This window comes from Atta cephalotes (genome assembly GCF_000143395.1).
Source record: "Atta cephalotes unplaced genomic scaffold scaffold00005, whole genome shotgun sequence".
Taxonomy (NCBI): Eukaryota; Metazoa; Arthropoda; class Insecta; order Hymenoptera; family Formicidae; genus Atta; species Atta cephalotes.
In genome coordinates, this window is record NW_012130069.1 from 429,058 (window position 1) to 447,608 (window position 18,551).

At 32.2% G+C, this 18,551-nt stretch overlaps 3 protein-coding genes across 3 annotated transcripts; 2 read left to right on the top strand and 1 right to left on the bottom strand.

The window, feature by feature from the left end:
• Positions 1 to 1,747: 1,747 nt before the first annotated feature.
• Positions 1,748 to 5,468, bottom strand: LOC105626224 (nuclear autoantigenic sperm protein). Its single transcript, XM_012207528.1, has 3 exons — positions 5,409 to 5,468; positions 2,598 to 3,290; positions 1,748 to 2,413 (listed from the first exon to the last, which is right to left on the bottom strand). The coding sequence occupies exons 2-3, from the start codon at positions 3,273 to 3,275 to the stop codon at positions 1,748 to 1,750; spliced, it is 1,344 nt and encodes a 447-aa protein (XP_012062918.1). The 5' UTR covers positions 3,276 to 3,290; positions 5,409 to 5,468.
• On the top strand, positions 4,386 to 7,221 carry LOC105626222. The gene is made up of 5 exons (XM_012207527.1): positions 4,386 to 4,464; positions 4,769 to 4,996; positions 6,408 to 6,515; positions 6,655 to 6,792; positions 6,971 to 7,221. The coding sequence occupies exons 1-5, from the start codon at positions 4,386 to 4,388 to the stop codon at positions 7,219 to 7,221; spliced, it is 804 nt and encodes a 267-aa protein (XP_012062917.1).
• A 4,809-nt stretch (positions 7,222 to 12,030) lies between these two features.
• On the top strand, positions 12,031 to 18,135 carry LOC105626225 (60S ribosomal protein L4). The gene is made up of 8 exons (XM_012207529.1): positions 12,031 to 12,119; positions 14,684 to 14,861; positions 15,131 to 15,376; positions 15,641 to 15,765; positions 16,892 to 16,990; positions 17,150 to 17,421; positions 17,592 to 17,751; positions 17,884 to 18,135. Exons 1-8 carry the CDS (start codon positions 12,117 to 12,119, stop codon positions 18,049 to 18,051), a joined length of 1,251 nt encoding a protein of 416 aa, XP_012062919.1. The 5' UTR covers positions 12,031 to 12,116; the 3' UTR covers positions 18,052 to 18,135.
• Positions 18,136 to 18,551: the final 416 nt, after the last annotated feature.

An 18,551-nucleotide genomic window follows, 5' to 3' on the forward strand; every position in this document is an offset into this window, starting at 1 on the left:
ATTCTTCATTTCACTATTACTACACAAATTAAATCAGTGTACAATGGCTTTAATATACATTAAATTTGCACTAGTGCGTCCAACGCTATTATATTCGCTATTATATATATATATATATATATATATTATATTAGGGAAAAAGTGTGGGAAAAAGTAAATTGAAAAGATACACGCGAATAAAAAAAGACATTGCTTTAACATTTATTTATGTGATATTCGTACACAAACAATCACTTACTTCTACTTGAATTCTTATATCTACAGTTTAAAACAGTACTGTGTGTTTACCGCTATTCAGCTAAACTAGAATAAATATATTGTAGCATATCCTCTGGGAATATTATGGAACTATGTCGGTTGCTGAGAAAATGCGACAGTTTCTGTCTATATATCTCTTTAGATTATCATAGACCTTTTTCAAAAATATCTAATAAATAACAAAGATAAATGACTATTAGATTAAAGAAATTTGATACACTTTGAAATTTTCGTTCGCGAAAGATTTCCTAATTTTGAGTATTGTCCAAAGTAGATTAACTACTCTTAGGGCCGATTATTCCATCTTTTGATAAATTTTACCTGTGAGGTAAATCTGATAATCCGCGTATGTGATTGGGTAATCTTGCTATTTACTCAATAGGTAAAATTTAACAAAAGGTGGAACAATCGGCCCTTAATCTATTTTTGAAAATCTCTCCAAATAGTTCCATAATAGCTTCTCTAATGTCTTCAAATAAAAAAATATGTTCACACGCACACATCATTCTTAGGCCCGGTTGTTCCACCTTTTGATAAATTTTACCTGTTGGGTAAGTAGCAAGATTACCCAATTATTAATACGCGGTTGCCAGATTTATCTAATAGATAAAATTTACCAAAAAGTGGAACAATCGGCCCTTAATAACTTAGCCTTGATTGCGACAAACGAATCATCATTAATATATTAAATACTTTTAAATCGTATCAAGTTTTTTCCAAAATTAATTTATAGAGTTTCAAACTGCTCTAACCTTGGACGAATTGTGTAGAATTTAATATATTTCGATATAATAGAATTTAATATAATAAATTTATATGACAAATTTTCTATAGAGTGCGAACCATTTAGTGCTACAAATGCTTCGACATATTTGATTGATTAATCGAAAGAAAGAATTTTACAAACTGACCAAAAAATGCTTCAAGGTATCATCAAATGTAGCGTCAAATGGATTATAGTCTATAGTTAAAATAAGGTAAACATTATTATTTATATTTTTTCACAAATTCTGTTAATTATTAAGGATACGTACTACTTAACATTCGCAATGCTCACGAGCATCAATTTCATTCTTGTTGTCATCAAAGATTAAATGGAACATACCCTAAAATCATCTTTATCAGAAAACGTTACTTTGCGTTTGTACAGTAAATATCCATTATCAAGAAAAATATAAAATATTTTTCTTGATGATACGCAACTGTAAAACAGTTCTTGTGTTTATGATATCAAAAAACAATTTTAAGTACCGAATTTCGAATGTATATCATTTGTTGGCAGTCTAAAGATTATTTCTACTGATACGTATATTGGAAATAAATTCACTGAGTAGCAAATTGTTATTTCTGTAAAAAAAAAAAAAACACTGAATTTTTATACAACAGTAAATACTTTTTCTACATTATTGAGAAAAATATCAACAATTTTTAGTTTTATCAGAGTTCAAATTAGTCTGATTATCATGAAAAAAACAGATACTCGCACTTTTCATGCTATGTCTTTTTCCTGCATCGGTTTCTTGCAAAGAGAAGCAGTCTCCTCTTCGTCCTCCACTTTGCGCTTTTTCCTTACCAGATGCGATATATCGCTGGCAGGTTTCGACTTACTACTACTACTACTACTACTACCACTTCCAGAAGCCTCATTCGCTTCACCATCACTAGAACATCCATTCAATCTCTCTTCCTTAATCTCTTTGAGCACATTAGCTTCTTTCTTCAGATCATTGATGTCTGCGATTTTTTCTTGAATCTCTGGAAGAAGTTCCTGCAGCTCCTTGATCTCTCCTTCAACGGTATAGAATGGATCATCAGATTGGGGTGGATCATCTTGCAAAGTCTTTAAATGCACAATCTTTGCTTCCAACAGCGCAGATGCTTGGTTGAATTGTTCAATGCTGATGTCAAAATTGTTCGCCATCGCGTGCGCCAATCCGAGCTGATAATGGATCTCGGCGATCGCACGATGGTCGCGTGGAGTCATTTTTTCTAGAAGATTCAAACAGGCCTTAAAATCGATCAGCGCACTTTCATGGTTGCTACCCTCCATTGCAACCTCGCCCAGAAGACGGTAAGCCTCAGCTAAAAACTTCCAGCCCGGAGGTCCGCGTTTTACTAGCACTAATTTCGCTAGTTCTAAAACTTCCCATGCAATCTAGAAACAGAAATTAGACATTAGAATCAACTGATTCAATATTTATCAATAGATTACGTTTTAATTAAGAATTACACTTGGATAACTCAATTCGACAACAAGCAAAAGTATTCGATACAACGTAATTGAGTCTTCTAACACGTAATTAAATAAATCTAGATAACACTTAATCTAGATAAATCACCTGTAGATTGTTGATTTCGTCTTCATCATTTTCCTTTTCAACATCCTCTTCTTCTGCCTCTTCATCCTCGTCTTCTTTTTTTCTGTTCATTCCACTACCAGAAGCTTCGCCATTATGCAAGTCAAAATCTCGACTACAGCCAGGAATTTCTTCTCTTTGCTTGTTCTGTTCTTCAATCTTATTGTCCACCATTTTATTAGACTCTTCCTTCTTTTCATCCTTTTCGAGTCCTTCAGATTCTTCAATTTTCATATCTTTTGAATCTTTTGGCTCTTCATCCTCTTTTTCCTCATCCTTTGTCTCTTGCTTATTATCCTCTTTGCCGTTTGATGTGCAAGAGCTACTTTCCGTATGATTGCCTTCGGTTACAGCTCCCTCCTCATTTTCCTCCTCCTCATCTTCACCTTGCTCATCCTGACTGACTTCCTCGGATCCGGGTACACCACCGCCTAACACTCCCGCTTCTTCACGAGCCAAACCCAAAAGAGCTCGTCCATAAAGTAGATAGAGTTCACCCATCTCATCGCCGGTCTCTCCATGCTCCTGAGCAAGAAGCTCGCACGCACGAGCTAAGACGGCTACTGCGAGATGATAATCGCGTACCAGGAGGTGACGTTTACCCTGAGAGATTGCTGTCGCGGCATCCTTGATCGGCACTTCCTCCGACACATCGGCCATCTAAAAAACAAGAACAAGAGAATACTTATATAATATCATATAACTTGTATATATTTTGAAAACATCAATAAAAGCAAACAATCTTAACAATGTACGTAAACTATATCGGTAAAATCAATCAAGTAAAATCAGTCAACTGATGGTAGAGAACGTTTCGCTTGGAATAGGAAATATAAGTAATCAGAAAAATCTCTATTGAGCTATGATCTTTTCACAACATTAGAAAGCAAAAACTAAATTTAATGAATTTTCGTATCACTTGCATCAATGTTACTTAGATTTTAAGCAAGGCTTAAAACTCTCTCTGTCTCTCTTTCGTTTTAAAACGAGAGAGTTTTAAGTTTTGCTTAAAGTCAAAGTTGGTGCAATATTGCTTAATATTGTGTCTGCTTCAAATAAGATGTATATGCAGTATTAGGTTCACATCAGATGACGCAAAAATATTTCTAGATAGGTTGAATGAATGAGAGAGAGAGAGAGAGAGAGAGAGAATATTAACGAACGTGTATATATAGGTGCAAATAAGCATTCTTTTCTCTACGAAAAAGATAAACATTAATTGTGATGAATTGAAATTAAAATTCATTTTATCTACAAATTTAATTATTTCGATCTTAATCTACGATGATTTATAACGAAATTTTATGATGGTATTCATAATCCGTTCTTATTTTAAAGTCCATCTTAAGTACGTTTTAAGATACTAATACTAATATGGCTCTCTTCTGCTTTGTTCATGACTGTATTTAAGACAGTATCAAACATGAAATCCGACTGTGAATACCGTCCTTAATTTCCAATGTTTGGCACGACGCGAACTTTATTCGCACATGCAATTGTTTCAGAAGATGCAGAAGGGGTGAGTGGGTGTTACGGTGGACATCCGCAGCATCCGCGGGTGGGAAAGGAGAGAAATCGGGTGGCTGTCCATGTGGGTCGATTCGTCGTAGCGTTTCAATGTAGAAGGGTGGAGGGCGTCCGCATCGCAAGGATGCCGGGGAGAGAAAGCGAGAAAGAGCAGGTTCCAAGGGCGTACATCGGCCAGTAAGAGTCGGGGGACGCGAGCGTCGCGTTGCAGGCGTCGCCCTGGGCACCGCCATCCAAGAACAGATGGAACCGAGCCGCGTGCCCCGGGGACCCGCTTCGCGCCTCGTCTTTCTCTTCGTCACTCTCGTGCTGACTGTTGCAGGTAAAGAGATGAGAAGACCGGCACCGCGTCCCGGAAGAGACTGACGTCTCGACTCGTGAGAAGTGTAAAGATCAACAAAGTCTCTCTATTGATAAATATATTTTTTTTGAAGAAGCTAGTGCGAAAAATCTCAAAAAGTTGAAAACAAAATTACTCTAAACTGTTCAACTTCGATTTGATTTCCAAGAAACTTTTCAACCTTTCTGCCTTCTTCTGTTTAGAGAGAAAACTTTTTTTATTATGGACCGGGATTTAATAGAAAAATAAATAATTCAATATTATATCTTCCTTTATCATTTCTCAGCAACGGGGCTCCTATGCAGTGCAATAATGTCGGATCACTGGGAAGAAATCAACTGGGACAGGGAAGATCTAATTCATGCGAACGTCAATCTCACGTGGTATCTGAATGATCAAGTGGCAAAGCTCGAGTCTTCCGTTAATCATCGAAATAAACATCGTGCCGCCAAAAGTTCAACCTTCTTAGTTCCTATGCACGGCGGCATTTGGATTATGTGTGTTTCATTGTCAGGTATAAATTGTTGTGATTTTTGTAATGTTAAATTTATTAGATCTAAAATTGCACATATATCTTTTGTACATGCTTGTAGTATTTAAATATAATATATTATATTTTCACGACTATGAATGCAGATTCTAATGTTTTCAGCTTATTCCATGGCGTATTAATTATCATTACGGATGTTTTTATCATTACGGTTATGGCAATTTCAATCGTGATATTAAAACTAAAACTAAATGCTTAATATTGATACTAATAAAAAACTAATAATGTTATTGTTAAATACATCGATGATAATAATGAGAAGATTGATGGAAAGAAATGCAAATTAAAAGAAATTTTCTTTACAAAGATAATTAAAATTATTTGCAATCATTTACGGATGCAACATTAAGTCATATCATTCTTTCTAATATCCAGATCTTATTATGATATGGATACAATCAACGTGTCGTATTTTCTCGCTTATGCCAATAGAAACATTATCGGCATTCGAATAAAATTTGAATCTAATAAGTACGATAGTTTTGCTCAATCCACAAAAGCAAAGATCACGGTCACGCGATCATAAGAATACTGTGCTTAAATTGTGCGATTCAACGGTTCGATATCTCCGACCAGAGTCAAGGTGGTATCTAAATATAGTCACGTGCAATATAGACAAGGTAATATCTACAAAATTTTAGCGTAAGATATTTATTGCATTTCCACGAAACACGATAAGTATCATGTCTTCGTCAATTTTTCTTTAAAAACATTATTCTTCATTAAAGTATAAAGTAAAAAATTCACTTCAAATAGATCAAGAAGTCGGTAAATAAAATACAGTAGAATTGGAAAATACTCAATATCTGGAAGCACGATTGATAGGAAAGTGCCCATTTAATGAAACGTTAAAGTATTTACGATGCCTAATGCAACTACACATGTTCATGTACTTTTCGTTTAATCGAACGGATGCAACCTTGAAGAGTACTTGAAGAATTTGGTCGTAATTGTTTCATTTAGTTATTTTTGTCGGAATTACATTCATAGGATCTGAACACGCTAAGCACTGCCTAGTACTGCCTGCATCACCTTTGCGTGACATTTATATTCAGCCAAGGTGTTAAAGTTTTCTATATATATATATATCTTCAAATCAAAGAATATATCAAAAGTATGATAATGCACATGGTATTTATGATTTGGCAATTTAATTTCTCTCAATCGAAAGATAACGTTTAGAAACGAAAGAGCCAAAAAAACTTTAACAAACTTTCTCAATAGCATTTAAATTAAAGAATTTAAATTCTGTTTTCTGGCGATGATTTTGAACGATTTCGAAAGTAACATAGTATAGTTTTTCTATATAATTTTATTTATTTAAATGGAAAGAAACAAAGATTAAATTATTAACGAATCATGCTTGTTGTTCTAGAGGAAGAGATACAGCTGTTAAATCAAGTGGATTTCCCGCAAAAAAAATGCGTCAATTATTTAACACCAAGCGAGGCGCACGTAGAAGCGCGCGGAGCTTGGCAAAATCGTAAGTAAATTGTAAATAACATTTAATTAAAAAGCGCAACAAATTTTATTCTATAATAAACTATTTTATTCCTCAATAAAATATCTATATTTCCTATGAATATTTATCATGAATTTATCATTTTAATCATCTGCTCCAGGAATGCAAAATCTGAGTATCTCGTGCTCTCTGGTGTGTCTAATCATCTTAGGATGCGCTGCACTTATAGGATTTTTTGGACTATGTAGGCATCAGATATCGGCCGTACTGGTGACAGGAGTGATGTATCTCCTTGCAGGTAAAAATTATCTACTAATAACTTGACAAACTAGTCTACAGAGATCATAATTTCAAATATGATGTTGGAATAAAGGAAAATATATCTATGAACTTAATTGCTATATATATTATATAGCGCAGCCATTCAAATATTAAACAATAGTGATTAAGTTGGGAATCACTCTATTTCATTCTAGCAACATTCGCGCTGTTCACGCTCACAATTATTCACTTCAAGAGGGTTCAAGATCGTGGGACCAAATCAATAGAAGATGGCGTTATCGGTATGCCTGTTCTTCGCAGCATTCTCAAGGCCAGGAGAGTCACTACCGCGTGGAGTATGGACTTAGGATGGGGTGGAGTCACTCTCTGTGCTCTTGCATCGGTAGCCTGGATCCTTCTCAGTAAAATCATGCGTTTCAGTCCGATCGCTGCCATGATAGCGTAGCAGTGGGACGCCTTCGAGGTCTAAGGTCATTTCTGAGAGTTTTGATGTTTTATGATTTCGATGTTATACGTTTCTTTCAGGTGATTTCTTGATATTTTTCTCGAGTATCAAGTTGGTGCAAGAGATTTATTTTACACAATCGAGTTGTGCTGTAATCTTCTACGAGACACGACAAAGCTTTGCTTTTCAAAACTGCACGATTTCGTCTTCAATTTTACTTACAACAAATATAATAAACTGCATCAACTTAATAATCTCGAGTGTTTATCTCCTGTTAAAATATAGAGTATAAAATTCAAGAGTATGAAATTCCAAGATTTGGGATAATCATATAGGAATTGAAATCTTCTGAAACCTTGAAAAGAATTGCAAACTGCAATGGAGAATTATAAGACAATACTTCTTGAGAAAGAACTCAGAAATGACCCTCTCGAAGGCGATCGTATCATGTGCCTATTTTATAATTGACATCATTTGCATAAATATTCGCTTTCTCTTGAAAAAACTTGAATTTGTTAAGATAAAAAGTTTTAAAGCGCACCTGATTAATCAATGCTTGGTAGAATCAGTGAATGCATTTGAAAAATTTATATTCTTCGATTTATTTACTACAAGTAAATAAGCTCGCTAAGAAAATACAGCCTGAAACACAACTGAAAAGCAAAAACAATAGAAACAAGCAATAATAGAATTCAATCAATCAAAATTTTATGTATTCTTATACATCAATTCCTGATAACTTTGATAAATTGAAATCTGTTATTCGCTGTTTCTATTACCTGTTTCTATTACCTTTTTAATTATGTCTCAAGCTTAAAAGACAAATAAGTCTATATGTACTCATGATATAAAAAAACAAAATGTCATGATATAAAAAGACAAATGATCTTTCTCATTTTTTTCGACTGATATTCTTGCCGATACAAGTAACCCTGGCGAAGATAAAAATCGGAGCATAAACTGAATGTAAAGGAAGAATAAAGTCGGAAACAATGAAAAGCACAGGCAATAGGAAATAAGAGAGATTTCAACATCAGAAAGCGTTTATTCTTGTATACATAGTTTCTGATAGGTTGAAAGTTGTTATCTTCTGTTCCTATTGTCTGTGCTTTTCATTATGTTTTCGGCTTAACAGAAGTAATGAAACTTCTACGAAGAGTAAATTGCCGAAGATAAAAGCGGGTTTTTTTCTTTAAGTAAACATTTCTCGCTGTTTCTTATGTTTTCTAGAAGTGGACGTTTCTGATACTCTTTCTTTATATTTGGCTTCTGCTTGGTTTTTATTTTTACCGGGGAAATGACTCAGGAATTAGTCTCAAAAATGCAAAGAAATATAGTAGATACTACTTATTATGAATGTTATAGACTAAAATTAGATTAATTTTTGAATTTGATTCAGTTTTTATTAATATACTTATATAAATGTTGCTATATAAGCGTAATGCATAAATATTTGCTAATCAATTTATATATTGCAAACTTCTGAAAAAAAAAAAACAAAACGTAAAAATTTTAACTTTAATTATATTTTTCATAATTAATTTCTCTTTTTCATACAACCTTCCTATTTAATATCAATTTTTTGCCATTCTGCGCAGTCATGCCTCTTTTTTATACAACAAAAACAATAGTATAAAAGTTGTTTATATCAGAGTATAATTCTCTAATATATAGTTGCCTATAATGTAATCTAAACGCCTTATTATTAGAACAATAAGTACGTCCGTAGTGCGAAATAAAATTATTAGTAGTATACAGGAGCGAGGTAAATAAAGTGCAACATATTAATTTCTCTTAGAAAAAATGATATAAATGCTGAATGTCCTCCTCGAGAATTATGTATTTGTTAATTCACATATTTTGTCGATTTTCAATATTCTGAGAAATTAATCTGCATGCCTTAAATAACACCTCAACCTGAATACAACTATTTTTTACTAAAAGGAGTTTGTTTCTGCTACAAGCTTGTTCTAGCGATTATATAGTTATTATATTATATAATAATTACGCATAGTATACATACAATACATGCTACATGAAAGGATCGCAAACTGCATTTCGTCCATTAAAAATTAAGAATCCTTATTACTCAATGCTTTTGTGGATATGTCACATTTTTCTAATAGACATTCTCAATTGTATTTTTTTACGCGATCTTTGTTGTTTGTTGAACAGCAATAAAAATACTGCAAGACATCATTGTATGTAACATTGTATATTAAAAATAATTATTTATATTTTATCTTTGTTATTTTTAAGATTTTTTTTTTAGCTTGTAATTTTCCATTATTACTGATACAACTATGTAAAAAAATCTCGATTTCATTGTAACGAAAAAATATTTTATGATTATTTAATTTCTATTAATAATTGAATAATTTATTAAAACTTAAACATTAATTTTTAATTAAAATATTATTGGATATTATATAAATAAATATAAGAAGTATATATAATAAATATCTAAATTTTTAAAAAATCGAAAAAATACTTGAGTAACAATATGCTACTAGTTTTCTACGTTTCATCAATCTTGATACAGAAAATTATTATTTTAGCAAAATAGAAAATATTTATAGCTTCAAAATTCGACAAAAAATTCGTCGTGAAAAAAATTTATAAAATTATAATAAATTTATTTAAATAGTTTATTGTCTTGTTGTTCGCGCGTTTACTCTGTCGATATAACAGCTCCCTTAACCTTAAAAAATGTTCTTCACGACGGTTTACTTCACTATTGTAAGAACGACATTTTCTCATCATTTTCTTTAAACATAAAAAAACCTACTATATGATTATCAAAGAACACGTTTAACATTTAATATTATATTATCTCTCTCAAAATCATTTTGCTTTCCTTCTCTCTCCCAACTACTCTTCATGTTAAGTGCAGAAAGTGTAACAAGGTTATACTAGTAAGGTACTTAATAGTTCCTATTTACCACATTGATACATCCAAACATAGTATATGTTATAAATAACGTTATTATAAACAAAAACAGAGTGTTCTCTTCTTCTCCCTCATAAATTACTTCTACAACTTATGAACTTTGAGAGATATTTAAATTATTGAGAAGAAAAATGAGCAAGAATTTGATGTTTGTCCGGTCACATTGATACGACAGAGAGGCATATTTTTTCAGCGAAATGTTAATCACGTTGTGAGCACATACATACCTTGATCAATTTCTCAAAATGGTGCTCTGCGAGTCGAAGTCTTTGAGTTCACAAGATGCAAGAAACTTTTGATAATACGATGTGAATTTCCGTTATTACACGCGCAAACTGCGTAACCGGTACGCGGGCAAACTTTACAAGAACTCGGACTATGGTCATCGAGAACAAATCTTGCAGAGATAGTCGAGCTAATGGCAGCTAATGGGCGCATTCATAGTGCATAAAGGCTATGGTCAAAATCTCGCTACAAATGCTTTGAAGCATTTGATGAACCAATTAGAAGAAAGAATTTTACTAAATTCTAATCAATTAAAAATTTAATCAATTAAAAAACGCTTCAAAGCGTTGGCAGTATCGCGTTGACTGTAATCAGAAGATCGATTCTGTATCTTGAAACAAGATGAAAATTACAAAAGTGAGCGAATTTACTAGAATACTAATAATTTCATTGGTCAACATCTAGTAAATTTTATCTAGTTAAATTTGCTTTGTAATTTTCACCTTGTTTGAAAATACAGAATCGGCCACCAGAGTCCTAGATTTAAGCTGGAAACACAATAAAAAGCATAGGCAATAGGAACAGAGAATAAGAAATTTTAATTTATCCAGAAACCATGAATAATAGAATGGACGATTTCTGATAGGTTAAAATATTTTATTCTCTGTTTCTATTGCTCGTGCTTTTCATTATGTTTCAGCTTAAAAGAAGGGCGACTGTGTAAAGTATTCTGATTGGTCATGCAATTACGTGACTTAAGTCAACGACACGATGCTTGTTTTACTAACCAATCTAGGACTACGTTCCAAAACTTCCTTTCCGAGGAAAATTTAAAAAAAAAGTTTTGGAATGTAATCTAGATTGCTAAGGGACTACACACAATAAAAAAACAAGGAACAGAGAACAGAGAATAAGAATTTCAACCTATCAGAAATGTACTATATTGTGGAAATTTCTGATAGGTTGAAATTCTTATTCTTTGTTCTCTGTTCCCTGTTCCTTTTATTGTGCAGAACTGAACTCCTAACTTTACAATCTTGCATTGCAGCCAATACAGTGGCAAAATTCTAATCCAACTAATAATCTAGCAGGAAAACAAGCCAGCAACGACACTAACAACTGTTAATAGACGCGTTTAGAACAGTTACAGAATCGCGTTACAGTTACAGAACCCTGAATCCCTATTTTTGAAGAAAAATATCGCATACGAAAAATCAGAAACTGTGTATTCCACAATGTATAATTTCTGATAGATTGAAATTCTTATTCTTTGTTTCCTGTTCCTTTTATTGTGAGGAGCCCCTAAATGAATGACATCTGCGGCAGTAACTGCACCCAAATTGTGCCCGCTTTTGCCAAACTCTGATTATAGGATCTCTAGTAATACAAAAAGTTGAAATTGTAGACTACCGCAGTTCTGATTGACTGCCGCTTTTTCGCTTCCTGCTTTTTCTTGCGTTAAAGTGTGAACGCGCCCAATGGCTCTGACACACTGATTGGTGAAAAACGGATGATAGAGATAATTTTACTTCCACAACCAGCTTTTCACCAATCAGTGCTTTGTGTGTATGAGATTCGGATAATCCTTCGATACTTGTTTTCAGGTTTCCACTCTACATGTTTCTTTGATCCTTTCTATCCGTGATCGGACGAGTCGTGCAAACGCAGTCTGGTTAAGTTTACGTCTCATGCGTGAAAAATAATAGGAAGGACACACGAGATGGTAAGAAAATCGATTTTCCAAGTGCAAATGTACATCGCGGTTTTTTCTTCTGTCGATTTTGCGTGACCGCCCGTTTAATTTCCTCGAGAATGATCACGCTCGTCTGTACCGTTTCCGGCACATCATACGTGATACCTTCCTTATGAATGTCTTCTCTTCGAATTTATTCATTGTTCTCCGATAACAGCTGAGACAGAATTTTTTTCATTCGCGACAATAACTGCAAGAATATAAGGATCCAAAGTTTGTCAGCACGTGACTACATTCCTTAGTACCATGTGCATGTGAGACACGATGTCCGGTCCGCCATTGTGGTAGCTGTTGCATATGTGAAGCACGAACATGTAGTCTCTATGGACTCTTGAATAATGATCAGGAAATCGATTATGTATCTTGAAAGGAGGTAAAAATTATAAAAGTGAGCAAATTCACTACATTTAAAAAAATATTTATGGATTTGGCACCATGGTTTGTACTTAGAACGCTTTTACAACGATGTGTTAGCTAGCGCACTAACACACTATATATTATTCATATAGAGTTTCAGAGATAAAAGCATTCTAAATACAGGCTACAGATTTTAAATCCACATTATCATATTGGTCTTAATAATTATATTTACACGGGTCTTAATTGGGTTTAATAACATCCATAGTTATGAAACTGACAATCATAGTCGTTCCATTCTTTTAAGAAACGGCTATGATTGGCCAATTTTAAACTACGGATGTATTAAATGTGATTAAGTGTGAGATAAAATCACAAAAGTGAATGAATTTATTAGAATATTTGTAACTTTTTTTTTATTGGTCAATACTTGCATTCTAAATATTGATGTAGATTTAGCACAGTTTAATCTATATAATTCTTACTGTGTGTTAGTGTTAATATTGAGTTAGAGGAAAAGTTTTACGATATTTTGTTAACTCAAAATTATATATACAATATCTTCATTAAAAATGATCAATATTTAAATTTAAAAAAGAGTTTTAAAGCTTGAAATCTCTACTTTTGAATGGTTACTATATTTTTTGAATTTATGTGAGTAATTTTTATATATAGAAAACTACGAACTGAAAAAAAGGGAAATTTTTTCTCACTTTATGGATTTGTCATTCGCCAAAAAAATTTGCGAAAATTTTCGACTATCTATATCGTGAAAGTTTGGAGTTTTCCTTACAAAATTGTTTTTTTTAAATGTTTCTACAATTTTTTGTTGAGTTATTCATGAGTTAAGTAAAAAGAAGCATTTTGACTTTGATTGCTCATAACTCCATTAAAAATCATCATATTGCAATTGCAAAAAAACAGATTCTTAAACCTGAAACATTGCTTTATCAAATATTGTAATTGTCAATTTAAAAAAAAATAGAATATATGTACATTTGAGCTAAAAATGTGATATTATTATCCTTTTTTTCTATTGGATAATGGTTATTTATTGGTTATTTAAGGATAATAATATCTCATCTTTAACATTCAAATTTTTATATATTTTACATTTAAAAAATTAACATGATATTATTCAATAGAGCATATAATCCTTACCTTACATAATAAGATCGGGTCACTAGTGACCGAACGATTCCTGTCCTGATGTAAGTTTCTTTGAGTCTTGATAAATTATATTACATTTTATTATTTTCCAAAATGAAGTTCCAATATTATTCTAAAAAGTTGTTGCAAAATTGAAAGCATGTTGATTTAGAGATTTTTTTGAACATTCTGAATAAGTGAAAAAAAGAACATATATTTTGTATATAACTTTGAGCTAACAAAATTTCACAGAACTTTTTCTCCAACCCAATATTAACATCAATAGTTAAATTTAGTAGACCCTTCTGTTAAATCTGATTTTTTTAATTTAGTAAACTCTTCTGTTAAATCTGATTTTTTAGAGTGTACATATTGACTAATGATATTACAAATATTCTAATAAATTTTCTCATTTTCATATTTTTACACATTTCAAGATACATCAGCAGTGGTAAAAATTATGTTATGAATGAGCGTAATTTTAATGGAAAAAATCCTAATGCTGCAGACAAAAACAATTTTTTTTAATCTTTAATTGTAGCAATATGTCATATATTTTTTGTAGCCATGTGCTGTATAGTATTACAGACATTTATGAAATCTGAATTTCTGAGAATGTTTTTCAGCGATATTTTTAAATAAACTCAAATTGAAGGGAAAGTATCAATATGATTCATTATTTTTATAAATAACAACATTATTATATATTCATCTGGGGCGCCGAATGGTTTGCCGCTCAGTGCAATTGATTCGTGATCTGTGGATCCGAGTTCGATCCCATTTGCGCTTCATATACGCAATTTTTCGTGTTCATCATTCAAATAATAATCTTCTCGAATGTTAACAAACTCTAAGGAGTAAGAATGCAAACTACCAAATGCAAAAATGTAAGCGATTTTCTGCTTCCCAAAGAGGTTCTAATACTAAATTGATACGCATGATACTTTGACCCTTCAAAAAATTTGAAAATAGGAAAATAAAAAAAATAATTATTCATCTGAATTGTTATAACATTTTTTTTTTTTTAGTCGTTATCAACGGCGCGACCACTTATTACGGTCTACTCTGACAAGAATGAGGCATCAGGTGATACAATTTCCCTGCCATCTGTCTTCAAGGCACCAATTCGTCCTGATATCGTTAATGTTATCCATCAGTTGATTTCTACAAACAAAAGACAACCGTATTGTGTTTCTAAAGAAGCCGGTAAATATCGATGGCTGTATTCAGTAGAATACACTAGAAAAAGCAGCTTTGTAACTCTTGCAAAATTCTTTTATATAATCAGACATTTAGATCCAACAAAGATTCAAAGACAAATAGCAATCATGTTAAAGAATCACAACAATCTACAATTGTTTTTTCTGCTAAGCCATTATTATCTTCATTTTATTAATTTCATTATTATTACGATGATGATTACAATATTTGAATAATAAATAAGTATAAAAAGATAATAGTTTTATTTTTTGCAGGTCATCAAACCTCTGCTGAGTCATGGGGTACTGGACGTGCTGTGGCCCGTATACCTCGTGTACGTGGCGGTGGTACCCATCGTTCTGGTCAGGGTGCTTTTGGTAATATGTGCCGAGGCGGACGTATGTTTGCACCTACCAAGCCGTGGCGTCGTTGGCATCATCATGTCAACGTCAATCAGAAGCGTTATGCTCTCGTTTCTGCCATTGCCGCCTCTGGTGTTCCTGCACTTGTCCAATCTAAAGGTATATGTCTTTTATGTAGATAATATTTTTTTATTAAAGAAAATGAAATATTTATGAAATTTTATTAATTTTTTTTTAGAGAAATATTTTAGTATTGCAATTTTTTTCGAATATAGAAATATTTTTCTGTTCTCTTTAATAATTTGAACGAATTACAAAAAGTTATTGTATCACGTTCTAATATATTTAAAAATAATTTAAGTATTTCTGAATAAAATAAAGAACAGGCTGTGATATACTTTATATTTTTATACTTATATATAGGACACTTGATCCAGGAGGTTCCGGAATTCCCGCTCGTTGTTTCTGATAAGATTCAAGAATACACGAAAACTAAGCAAGCTGTCATCTTTTTGAGACGCATTAAGGCTTGGAATGATATCCAAAAGGTTTTAATTTCTTTTAATCTTTAAGATTCTTCTGCGTTGCCTTTCATGTGCACCAATAAATGTCCGCATCTTTGCTAAACAAAATTAAGCTTAGATGCTCCTAATAGGTGCTAGAGAAATATGGTATTCAGGCGTTCTTTACTAGTTGATTTGCGCTCACTAGCAAGGGGTATGAATTACCAAACAATTTTCTTTGTACAATACTTTTTATAAGTATTCGAGTTTATTAAAAAAAAGGTTTAGCGTGCTTGCATAGAATGCTAGAGATCTAGCCGAGGTAATATTTTTTTGCAATAGATAAATTTATTTATAGATTTCCAACATATCAAGATCTCTTTGATACCTATTGAGCAATTAAATTTAATTTGTGATATTACTAGGTCTGCTGCATTTTAAAAATCCAAAAAGATTTTCGCACAATTCAAATGACAAAATAAAATATATAAATAAAATAATTCAAACTACAAAATATATAATATATATGTATACATATATATATATAGTATATACAAATTCACGAGAAGATCTCGTTTGCCTACATCCCGATTGCACATATCACTTTACATCAGCTGGTGTCTAGTAATTTTTCACCTGCTTTGCCAATGCGAATATTTTATTTTTAAATTGACCAATTAGCGACATATGTATGCAACATGCAATATATGCAATGCACACAAATTTCTTCTCTAAATTCACATAGAATTATTTAAATGATTAAAAATCTTAAAACAGCTCTTTAAAACAATTTCAATCGGCCTTCACTCCCTATTGGTTAGGGAATTATTAGGGGATTATTTTTATTTTTTAAAAGATTAAGAAACCTATTCTCTTAACATGTAACGTTTACAGTTAAGAGTTAAGCCCGATTTAAGATACAGAACGCAAGTTACAGGTCGCAAGCCAATTTCAAAGTGTCACTTTTAAAATTGATATGTCGGATTGACTGACGCAACAAGTTCGCGACCTGCAACTCGCATTCTGTATCTTGTATGTAGATCGAGCTTACAGAAAGGTCCCTAAAATTCTTACCAAAAAGAGACAATTAATCAAATCTATGTGATTTATATAAGTTCTTTCTAAATATTCAACCAAATTATTAAATTATATTTCATTTATTTTTTATTAGGTGTATAAATCTCAACGTTTTCGTGCTGGTAAAGGTAAAATGCGTAATCGCCGACGCATTCAACGACGTGGACCTCTAATTGTATATGGCCAAGATCAGGTAATTTTCTTTTAAAGTTTTCTCTTTGTATTGTCTGATAATTTAATCTGTAAACAGAATTTGAATTAAAATAAATTTTATTCACATTTATATGCAAACTTAATTATTAAACCTAGAAATTATAAAAAATTGCTATATAAATAACATTATAATTTCTAGGGTATTCGTAAAGCATTCCGCAATATCCCAGGTGTTTCTCTGATGAACATCAATAAGATGAATCTATTGAAGTTGGCACCTGGCGGTCACGTCGGACGCTTTGTAATCTGGACGAAGTCTGCTTTTGAGCAGTTGGATGCTCTTTATGGAACCTGGCGTAAAGAATCACAGCTTAAGAAAGGATATAACTTACCATTTCCTAAAATGGCCAACACGGATCTATCCAGACTTCTAAAGTCTGAGGAAATTCGCAAAGTCTTGAGAGCTCCTAGGTAATTATAGGAGAAGAAAAAAAGATCTTTTATATGTATATCGGCAATTAAATGCATAAATATACTTTTTTTTTTCATTTGATAGCGCATTGAAGTGCTATTTCGAGAAGCCCATTCTATCATTCATGATAAACAATATGACTGATATGTTTTATTTAATGCAATTATAGGAAGAAGGTGGTGCGTAGAGTAAAGAAATTGAATCCGTTGACCAATACACGGGCTATGCTGCGTCTCAACCCGTATGCTGCAGTTCTGAAACGTGCTGCCATTCTGACTGCGCAAAAACGTCAGCGTGAAAAGGATTTGCTTCTCGCTGAAAAACGAGGCGTATGTACTATACTAACTGTATGATTTTTACTTTATTATATACATTTTAGATGTAATAGTATGGAAGGAGAATTGCAAAAAACAGTTTGTATTCAAAATTTTGACTTATCGATTAATTTATGGATATTACAGATAAAATTATCAAAGAAACCGTCAACGATGAAGACCATCGCACTTTTGAAAAGAAGAAAAGAGCAACTGGCTAAATACAAGGCAACCGTGAAAAAGACCTCAAAAGCTAAAGTTGACAAAGATACTACGAAAACCGCTGCTCCTACCAAGCAGCCAATTAAAAAGTAAACAACAAGCGTTGGTAACATCAACACTGTTGTAACTCATAATTTTATCACAGTCTTTAAATAAAAGGCAAAAAATTATAAATAATTGTCTTCATAAACATCTTAATCTTTTCTAATTGATTCTACAGGAAATTTATGCTTAACAATAAGTCCATTTATTAAAAGACACATTTAATGTACATACAATACATCTAATCTAAAATACCTAATCTACATCTAGAACAATATTAAAAATTTAATTGATTTAAATTTATTTGAAGTAGATTCCATTTTGTGTCAATTTTCTATTTTTTATTTAATTTAGAATTTTTTAAATTAAATAAGTAGAAAAGCGCTAAATATGATCGATTAGATATTGATATCTAATAATATTTCTATATAACTTTTTTGGAATACATTTTCTAGATCTTCAAACAGTTCAATTATAACATTTTATTTTGCATTATATGAGTTATAATTTATTTGAGATTTCCGGTGATAATTTGACGCTGGTATTTTTGG

What these genes read in the sequence shown, in the direction of transcription:
- LOC105626222 (XM_012207527.1), top strand. Translation starts at nt 4,386, where the DNA reads ATGGAACCGAGCCGCGTGCCCCGGGGACCCGCTTCGCGCCTCGTCTTT. An exon ending in TATGTGTGTTTCATTGTCAG is followed by an intron (nt 4,997 to 6,407) that starts GTATAAATTGTT and finishes TTGTTGTTCTAG; the next exon opens with AGGAAGAGATACAGCTGTTA. An exon ending in GCGCGGAGCTTGGCAAAATC is followed by an intron (nt 6,516 to 6,654) that starts GTAAGTAAATTG and finishes CATCTGCTCCAG; the next exon opens with GAATGCAAAATCTGAGTATC.
- LOC105626224 (XM_012207528.1), bottom strand. Translation starts at nt 3,275, where the DNA reads ATGGCCGATGTGTCGGAGGAAGTGCCGATCAAGGATGCCGCGACAGCA. An exon ending in ACGAAATCAACAATCTACAG is followed by an intron (nt 2,414 to 2,597) that starts GTGATTTATCTA and finishes TTCTGTTTCTAG; the next exon opens with ATTGCATGGGAAGTTTTAGA.
- LOC105626225 (XM_012207529.1), top strand. An exon ending in TTGTGTTTCTAAAGAAGCCG is followed by an intron (nt 14,862 to 15,130) that starts GTAAATATCGAT and finishes TATTTTTTGCAG; the next exon opens with GTCATCAAACCTCTGCTGAG. An exon ending in AAAGTCTTGAGAGCTCCTAG is followed by an intron (nt 17,422 to 17,591) that starts GTAATTATAGGA and finishes ATGCAATTATAG; the next exon opens with GAAGAAGGTGGTGCGTAGAG.